We start from the raw sequence: 9679 nt of genomic DNA, 5'->3' as shown, positions 1-9679 counted from the left end.
GGGTATTTAATTAGTTTATCTTTGTGAACACTGGTTGCCTCTCTTAATTTTAATATTATTCAATTGAATTCAGTTTGTAATGCAGTGAAACCAACCAAACTTGCAGTAAAAATTTCTCTACTATCCATTTCATTTCCATTTTCTTTGGAAATAAACTTAAACAAGTAAATGTGAAGCTTTAAATGTCTTGAATAAATTTGATGCTGAGGAATGCATTTTTATTGCAATTTTCAATCCACACAACTATATATTTCTGTCATTGTGACACTTTCATTCCTTGTAGTTGTTTGCAAAACATGAAAAGTTGATGCAATTTACTTTTTTCTTTTATTTCTCCTACCTGGTTTATAATAATCTGCACTATAGATTTAGGCATTCCTACATATTGTCCTATTTTATATCTACTGGGACCACATTCATGCCATTCAATTATAATAATTTTTTTTTCTAATGCAGTAAGCCTCTTTTTTTTTTTTTTTTGCTCTGGCAGTATTTCCAACTGAAGTATTCTTCCTTTTGTCCATCTTGGTAAAGGATCGTCAAAAAAAAAAAAAAAACAAAATTCAGCTGTTGGTAATATCACCACATCACATCCACATGTAATAATAGGCAAATGCAAACTGATCCATTAAAAACCCTCAACTACTTGGCATTCAGTCACATTAGTAATTGAATTTTGGATCTCAATGAATATGAACTGGTATCATTTTATATTTCACACTAAGTCAAATTTTGCATTATTCAAACTCATTAATCATGACCTCACTATATATAGCAAACATTTGGTAAAGTGTTTGTTGAATTTCACTTGGAAATTAATGAATTTTTTCTACAGGTACTCTCTCTTAAGCAACCAACCAAAATTGAGCTAAAAACCTGCTTCCTGAGAATAAACTATTAGTAGTTTTGTCCCTTTTGTCAAACCGAATTATTATGGAGGGATGAAGATGGCAATCTATACCTTAGACAAATTATACATTAAACTATATATTCAAAATATCACCTGCATTTTTTAGAAAAATAAAATACCTAGGACAAATTTGTGTTCTTGGAGCTGCTTTTGACCAACAGTAAACATTAATATCTGGCCTCTCTTGATGTACCTCACCAAGAGGTAGGAATTATGCTTGTTCACTTCATTGATCAAAGCTCTTAAGTCTTTCGGAGTTGTTTCTGTCCATAATATTGAGACCATTGTGCAAACAGTTCTCTTGGAGTTAGTGTGCATCAGTCCATACAGTCTTTCATCTATTCTTTCCTTGCTACCTATGAGGAAGCACACAAATCTCTTCTCTCTGTGGTCAACCATCTTGGTTTATTTGATGCTCCTCATATGTGATACGGCATCAGTTGGCTTTCCCCCATGTTTGGAATGTTCTCCTCCCTCCCCCAACTCTTAGAATCTCTGGCTTCCTTCAAATCCCACTTTCTATTGGAGGCCTTTCCCAGTTTCTAGTTGCTAGTGTTTTCTCCTCTAAGGTTATCTTCTATCTACTCTGTATCTTGTAGAGACTTATTTCTGTACATGTTGTCTTGCCCACTAGAATGAAAGCTCTTTAAGAGGAGGGAGTGTTTTTGCTTTTGCTTTGTATCCCCAGGACCTAGAACATGCTTAATCAATACTTTTTGATAAATTGATTGATAGAGGGAATCGAGGCAATTATAGTAACTTTTTCTAGAGATTTGGTTGAAAAAAGGAGGAGAGACATAAGATGACAGCTTGAGGAGATGTTAGTATCTAGCAGAGGGTATTTTTTGTTTTCGTTTTTTTTAAGGATGAGAGGGACTTAATATATTTGCAGGCAACAGGGAAGCAACCAGTAAAAAGGGAAAGATTAAAGAGAGGGAATGATAATGGTGGCAATCTACAAAATCCCTTACTCCCTTGACCTTTTGCTACTCCTACCTTAACCAAACTCATTCCCGGATAAATACTGGGCTTCTACTCACATGCTGCTGAATGAAGCTGAGAAAAATCATGTAACTATGCCAGCTGAGTCCCCTACAGATGTATGTGATTCAGTCTCAACTGGGTGCCAACATCAGCAAAGCAGTAGTTTTATTCTTCCCTAATTAATTCTCTCTCATTAGCTACAGAGGTTTCTGTTCTTTCCTCAAACCTCTCACTCCATTTCTCTCCCTTCTCCTCACCCTCACAACTGAAGATACTTTACTGAGAAAACAGAGGCCATTCACCCTGAACTCCCCCTTTTCCCTTTCTTAACATGTCACATCATCACACACCCCTGTTCCCTAATCTTTTACTTCAGTTTGGGACGAAGAGGTAAACCTTCTCTTCATCAGGGCAAACCCCCTCCATCCCATTCCATCCCCTCCCATATTCTCCAGCAAATTGTGCCCGTCACCTCTCTCTTATCTCTCTCTTCTGCTATCTGCTGTTTCCTTTAGTCCTGTCTAGGAACACGCCTAAGTCTCTATCCCTGTAGGGAACTGAGGTGAAGTGGAATAACACTGGTCTATCAAAGCAGCTGAGTAGATTAAGAAGCTGGGAGCTTAGAGGTCCATCCCAGGAAGTATATCTTTAGATTCATTTGGGCCTGAATTTTATTTCCAACTAGAAATATTGGCAACGTGACTGAATTGCAATTTCAAAACTTTGGTAAGATGTTTGACAAAGTTTATTAAGTTGAGGATGGAATGCTGGCCTTAAAGTCAAAAAGACCTAAGACCAAATCTTGTCTCTGACAATTATTAGGCAAGTCACCTAAGCTCTCTGACCTTCAGTTTCTTCATCTATAAAATGGAGATACTAATAACTCTAGTGCCTACAGGGCAGCTGGGTAGCTCAGTGGATAGAATAAGGGTGGGGAACCTGCAACATCAAGGCCACATGTATGTGATCCTTTAGGTCCTCAAGTGTAGCCCTTTGATTGAGTCCAAACTTCACTGAACAAATCCCCTTAATAAAAGAATTTGTTCTGTAAAACTTGAACTCAGTCAAAAGGCCCTAGAAGGCCAAGTGTGGCCTTGAGGCTTCAGATTCCCCCCCTCTCCCTCCGATATAGTGTTGGGCCTGAAAGCAGGAAGAATCATCCTCCTGAATTCAAATCTGACTTCAGACATTTACTAGTTGTGTGACCCAGGGCAAGTCACTTAACCCTGTTTGCCTCGGTTTCCTCATTTGTAAAATAAATTGGAGAAGGAAATGGCAAACCACTACAGTATCTTTGCTTAGAAAACCCCAAATGACATCACAAAGAGTTGAACACACCTGAAAGTGATTGAACAACAACACATAGTAACTACCTCACAAGAATTAAATGAGATAGTATACATATGTAAAGTGCTCTCTGCCTCTCTGTTTCTGTCTCTGTCTCTTCTGTCTCCCTGTGTTTGTCTCTGTCACTTTGTCTCTCTCTCTATCCATCTCTATCCTTACAGGAGCGTTGCGAGAAAAACTCTTTATAAGCCATAAGTTACTACATAAATGTGAATTATTATTTTTGTTTTAAGGGCATGTATTTACTATTCACACATTCCTTTGCTGCTAACCAGATAACCCTACTTCTTGGTCTCACAAATTACGTGTTCACTGGAGATAATATGCAAACAACAAACTACATATCTATGTGTAAAAGGGTGCGGGAGACCACACAATTAAAAAAAGAAGAAGAAAGAAAAAGGAAGTGCCTGCCCTGGGGTTAACTTGCACATTCACTGTCCAAGTCACAGCATCATTGGCATACTGCACGGCAGACTTGGGGACTCAGAAAAACCATGGTGAGTTTTGTTTGAATCTTTATTAATCTCCATGATTTCTATGACTAACAGGGATCCTCTCAAGGTGCAGTGTAGGCAGACAGGAAAGGCTGCTTTTATAGATCACGTCCCATTCTTCTGGTCATCCTGCCTTTTTTGAAAACATGCTGACTCAGCAGCCTTCAAAGGCAACATTGTGACTTCAAAAAGTTCCTTTTTTTCCCCCTGCTGATTCTGGCTTTTGGAATTTGGAGGAAGGAATAGGCTTTTTTAAAAATCAAAAGAGCAAGTTTTGTTTGATTCTTGGAGAAAGTTTTGGGCTTGGCTCAGTAAAGAGACCTTAAGATGGAGGAAAGGTTATACTCCTTCCAGGGAGTTACAACCTTTGTTACTCTTCCTCATGTGAGAGCCTTGGTACACATCGAAAGATGACTTTTGTGATGTGCCTCAGGCTAAAAGGGTACCAGTAGCAGAAGCCCTTCTGTCTTATTGGATTTTAAGGGGAAAAGAAGAAGTAACAAAGACAGTTGTGGGCAAAACAGATCATCTCCAATTTGTGAATTAGCTGGGTCCTGAGATGTCGCCAATTAGGAACCCAGAAGACAATTTTCCTCCAATGGAAACAAAGTTAGGATTGAATGAACATAGATTTAGAGCTAAAAGAGACCTTATAGGATAATGAGTCCAAGCCATCCCATCTTACAGATGAGAAAATGGAGGCATAAACAGGCTAAGTGACTTAACTCAGGGTCACTTGGCCAGCAAGCGTCTGAGTCTCAAGATGAACATCACAAATGCATCTTCCCCATCGTAGTTCCACTTATTCTCTAGAAGAGAATCTCCCTTTCCTATCCATCAGCAACCCTACCCCTTCCAAAGCCAGAGGCTGAGATGCCTCCTCTTCCAGCTTTGCTCCCCTTGATTGACTGGCCTGATGGTGAGAGGGACATCCAGGACTAGTAATACTGGAGGTGGGGGGGTTTATAGTGCTTCCACCAGGGCCCCATGAAGGCCAAGCAGGACTAACCTACAGCCTTGCATGGTTTTGATGAGGCAAGATGGAGGAGGGGGGGCACTCTCGCAGTGTTCTTGGAGAGCCTAGTGAGAGTACAAATTCAGTTGCCAACATAAATATTAAAGGGTGGTAAGGTGCTCTAGTGAGAAGGTGAAAGGCAGCAAGAGTGCATTGTGTATGTTGTAGGGAGTGCAGGGGCCAAGTATGCTCAACCTGCTGGAATTTGGAAAGTATTCATTAGGAGGTCTTGGACAGGGGTCTGAGACAGCCAAGAGGAGACGGAGAGAAGAGCCATTCTTGAAGTCACCCCAGGTCTTTATAAATCCAGGACTGCACATTCATCCTGCCCTTGTGTTTCCAAATTGGGCATTTGGATCCTCTTTCTTAAAGAACAGTTGGAGCTTAATCAGTGACATATTTTCAAGGGCAGAAGAAAGTGAAGAAATTGAGAACAAGGGATCAGTTGTATGAGCTCTGGGGCTTTTTACTAGGACCTGTGATTTCCTTGGTGTGGAAAAGGATTTCCTGGGAAGGAAATGTCTCTCTACCTATTTACATGGATTACTGTCCTCCACTTTACTCTCTCAGGAAGGTACTTGGGGCCTTGAGTAGTAAGTGATTTGCCCAGGATCACACAGATGATTAGTATCAGAGGTGAGTCTGGAAACCAGACCTTGTTAACACTGATGCCAGTGGTGTCCATTAGGCTACATTGCCTCTGGGGAATTACATTAGGGGAAAGAAAAAAGAGAACTGCAGGGAACTAGAAGCTTAATTTAATGTTTCACATTTAAGCTCATATATGTTGTATATCATTAATCATTATAGTCAAACATTTTCAATATGCTTATAACATATGAAACTTTTTTTAGGAAGGCAGTGGTACAATGGAAAAAGCATCTGGGTTAATATTCTGTGTTTGACTTAATATCTCTGGACCTTGAGCAAGTCACAACCTACCTAGGTCTTTGTTTCCTCCTCTGTAAGAAGTAGGAGTTGTACTTGCTGGACTGTGAGGTCATTTCTAGCCCTTAATCTGTGAGCCTTTGATGTCAATGTACATATGATAGGTGCATATCAATCAACAAGCACTTATTAAGATTAAATACCTGCTATTCCCAAGGCACTACAGATATAAAGACAAAATTAAACAATCCTTGACCTCAAGGGGCTTACATACACATGTGTTTATACCATGTAACTAAATACAGCTTCCTTAAAAAGGGTTTTCCTTCTTATCCTCTTTCTCCCTCCTTGTTCCCAGAATTCTATGATATAATTCATAAAGGCATGGTATACCAGGAAAACTCCAAATGTGGTGAAGATCAAAACTTTTTTATTTTATGTTCTCCTCATCTACCCCCCACAAACATTTGCCCAAAATAGTAACAAGGAGAATCATACAGACAGGAAGTATAATGTTGTATGATAAGCTTCAGCACTTTCCATTAGAAGCTCGAGTTGAGGAAAAAGGGCTGCGATAGGAAAACACAATTAAATACAATAAACATTTAGTGTCTGCTGTTGTGAGGTTGTGAGGAGCGGGCGAACAATGAGATGGGGGCCAGGCATTTTCTCCAATTCTTTTCTTTTTTTTTTTTAGAGGGGGGAAGGCAAGGTAATTAAGGTTAAGTGATTTGCCCAGGATCATACAACTAGTAAGTTCAAATGTCTGAGAGCAGATTTGAACTCCAGTCCTGCTGACTCCAGGATCAGTGCATTATTCACTGTGCCACCTAGCTGCCCCATTTTTCCCAATTCTTACTAACTTTCAAAAATCCCTCAAAAAAAAAATTAACATGAAAGTTAAATGTTTCCACAGGACAAGAAATCAAGAAGCCCAATAGGGTAATAGTCTTATGAATGAACAGTGGAAACTACTAATCAATCTCTAAATGCACTCGTGCACCACTCCCCCACCAACCTCCATACTCTGACAGCATATACAAACTCACCCACTGGCTTGAGCTTTGGGATCCACTCAGATATTTCCTTTCTGCCACAGGCTTTATTTACATAGGGCTTTCCCCTAATGTAATTCCCCAGAGGCAATGTAGCCTAATGGACATCACTGGCATCAGTGTTAACAAGGTCTGGTTTCCAGACTCACCTCTGACACTAATCATCTGTGTGATGCTGGGCAAATCACTTACCTCTCAAGGCCCCAAGTACCTTCCTGAGAAGGTAAAGTGCAGGACAGTAGTCCATGTAAATAGGCAAAGAGACATTTCCAGTGTCTTGTTACAACAAGCAGAGGACCTTAACTCTGCCCCGCTCTCTATGGAAGAAGGGAAAGTATAGGAGGAATAGATGACTACTTCCCTTTTGCATGAGTTAGCCCTCTAAATTAGGAAATCCCAAGGCAACAGAAGCTCTGCTGAAAATGTCTTGTTCATCCTTCCCTCAGCCTAAAAAAAGCAGCACATTGACTCATCCCAGCCTAAGAACTAAAGAATGAAGGGAATTGGGACAAGCAGCCAGCATTTATGGTTGCACTATGTCCGAAGGAAAAGGAACTAGAATCCAGCTGAGGCTAGTCCTATGTCATCTACCACCCTCCTTTCAGAAGGTACTTGGAACATAGACTGAAGCTAATGAAAACTAAATTCCACAAAATGGGAGGAGATCTAGACAACTTTAAGGTGCAGCCCCAAGCAACCATCAAAGGGCAAGGAGTCAGAAAAGGAATGACAAGGAAGTATAAGGGGGAAAAGGCTGAACCTGTCAAAGATCTTAGGAAGACTGGATTCAATTAAAAACCTAGGTTACAAGAAACTAAATCAATAAAAAGATATTTGAAACTAGAAGAGAAAATTAGTATCAAGACATCTAAAAAATAATAAATAGCTCTAAATAAATATTACAAAGCAATGGAAATTGAACCAATTCCTGATGAAATGCAAAACACTACAGAATCTCAAGACATCATGAAACTACAGCAGGATGTCTCCAAAGACTTCACGAGGGAAATTAGAATCTTGAGAGAAAAATTTAAAAGGAAGCAGACGCTATAATTTGTGGCCTAGCAGCAGAAATAATTAACATACTGGAAAAACTTGAATATGTATTGATGAGTTTCTCTAATGAAATAAAATGTATAGTGTAGCTAGCATATGTATAGATAGCTAGTTTTGCACACCTCTGATACATATTGTCTATGTGACTCTAGGAAAGTCACTTAGCCTTTCAGTAATTTCAAACTCAACTAGAAATTGGGGCCAGTGAGCCACATATAAGGATCCCTGTGAGCTGCATTTTGAATTACTTGTAAAATGTAATATCATGTATGGTTTATTGTATTTTTATTTATTTTGTTAAATATTTCCTAATTAAATTTTAGTCTGGTTTAAGTCATACTTGAAAGTGTTGTGGGATTCATAAGTGTTTGACACCTCAACTCTAGACAAGTCTCTGAGATTATAAATTGAAGAGAAGGTGATGGCAAGCATTAATAAAGGGATTTTCCTCACCTAAGTTTCCTATAGTAGTGAAATCAAAGGTCCAGTCCCTGTCTCTGTGTGTAACTGAGCTTGGGGAAATTGAATGAACCTCTGCCCTCATGGAACTTACAATTTAGTAGGGAAAATTTAAAAGGTAGTAAAGCCAGTCAGTCAATGACCATTTATTAAGTTCTTATTATGTGTAAGCAGTCTGCTAAACACTAGAGATGCCCTCCTGCTGAAGGTAAAGGTTCTTTGTCTTCAAGGAACTCACATTTTAGTGGAAGAGATAGCATGCAAAAAACTATGTGCGTACAACATATATGCTGTATAAATGGAAGGCAATCTCAGAGGGAAAGCTGGAGAGGGGAAGAATGGAAAAGGGCCTACTACAGAAGGTTGGATTTGAATTAAGTCTTGAAAAAAGCAAGTGAATCAAGGAGGCCAAGGTGAGAAGAGAGAACACGGGGGACAGCCAAGGAAAAGGCATAGGGTTGGGAGAATGCTGTGTGTGAAGAGGGTCAAGAAAGCCAATGTCACTATATGGCAGAATATATGGAGAGAAGTAAAGTGTGAGATTTGGAAAGTGGTTTGGGGACAGGATGTAAAGGGCTTTAAATGTTTTATATATTTTTTATATTTGACGCAGCAAATAAGTAATAGGGAGTTAGTAGAGTATATTAAGTTAGGGGAAGGAGGGATTTAATTGCAGATTTCCAAATGAGATACAGTTTTTACCTAGGCAGAATCTTCCTGGAAAGCCTTCACGAAAGAAGTGGCTCCTGGGCCCTGCAATATGGGTAGGATTTCAACAACAGAAGATTGGGGAGCTGAAAGGCACATTACAAGCTTAGGAGAATAGTAAATAGCTTAGGTTAGGCAGAGCGTAGACAATAGGATCCTGTTTTCCTGAGTTCTCTCTTCCTCTTACACAGAGGCTGATAATCAAATCAAGGCTGACTTTGTTCCTGTGAACTCTGTTCTTCTGAAAAGTGGAAGCCTCTCCTCTCCACTGACTTAGCCCATGACACTCAGTGATTCAAGTCATCCTTCCAAGTGTTCCTATCCCATTTTTTACTACTATTCCAATTTACGTTATGCAACAACTGCTATATTATTAACAAAATGCCTTTCATATTAGACTGTGCATTTCCCCTGGAAATTACTTTGCAAGGATTTTGCATTTATTCCTATGTATACATGCTGTTTCTCCCTTCCCCTACCCTCCATAGAATTTTAAACTCCCTAGCAGATAGGGGCTGTTTGATTTCTTTCTTTGTGTCCCCAGTACCTAGCCCAGGTTCCAGGAATTTTCACTAGCCCTCCTCATGCCTATAATGTTCTTCTTTCCTCATTTCTACTTCTTGCCTTCCTTGACTTGAAGGATAAATTCCTAACTAAAATCCTATTTTAAAAAATTAATTTATTTTTAGTTTCCAATATTCCCTTCCATAAGATTTTGAGTTTTAAATGGTCTCCCCCTTCCTCCTTCACCTCCTCCCTC

General features: G+C 39.4%; 1 protein-coding gene across 1 annotated transcript in view; it reads left to right on the top strand.

The window, feature by feature from the left end:
* The first annotated feature begins 3653 nt into the window (after window positions 1-3653).
* The window catches only part of FYB1 (FYN binding protein 1), a 212381-nt gene continuing 206355 nt past the window's right edge, over window positions 3654-9679 (top strand). Inside the window, exon 1 of the mRNA XM_069096197.1 lies at window positions 3654-3741. Within this exon, the coding sequence (XP_068952298.1) occupies window positions 3739-3741 (3 nt within the window). The 5' untranslated portion in view covers window positions 3654-3738. The remainder of the gene's footprint in view (window positions 3742-9679) is intronic.

Source organism: Petaurus breviceps, unplaced genomic scaffold (assembly GCF_028583685.1).
Source record: "Petaurus breviceps papuanus isolate PSGF00001 unplaced genomic scaffold, PetGlider_PUasm1.0 229, whole genome shotgun sequence".
Lineage (NCBI taxonomy): Eukaryota > Metazoa > Chordata > Mammalia > Diprotodontia > Petauridae > Petaurus > Petaurus breviceps.
Note: the sequence above shows the minus strand (reverse complement) of the source record. Positions and strands in the feature narration are given on the sequence as shown.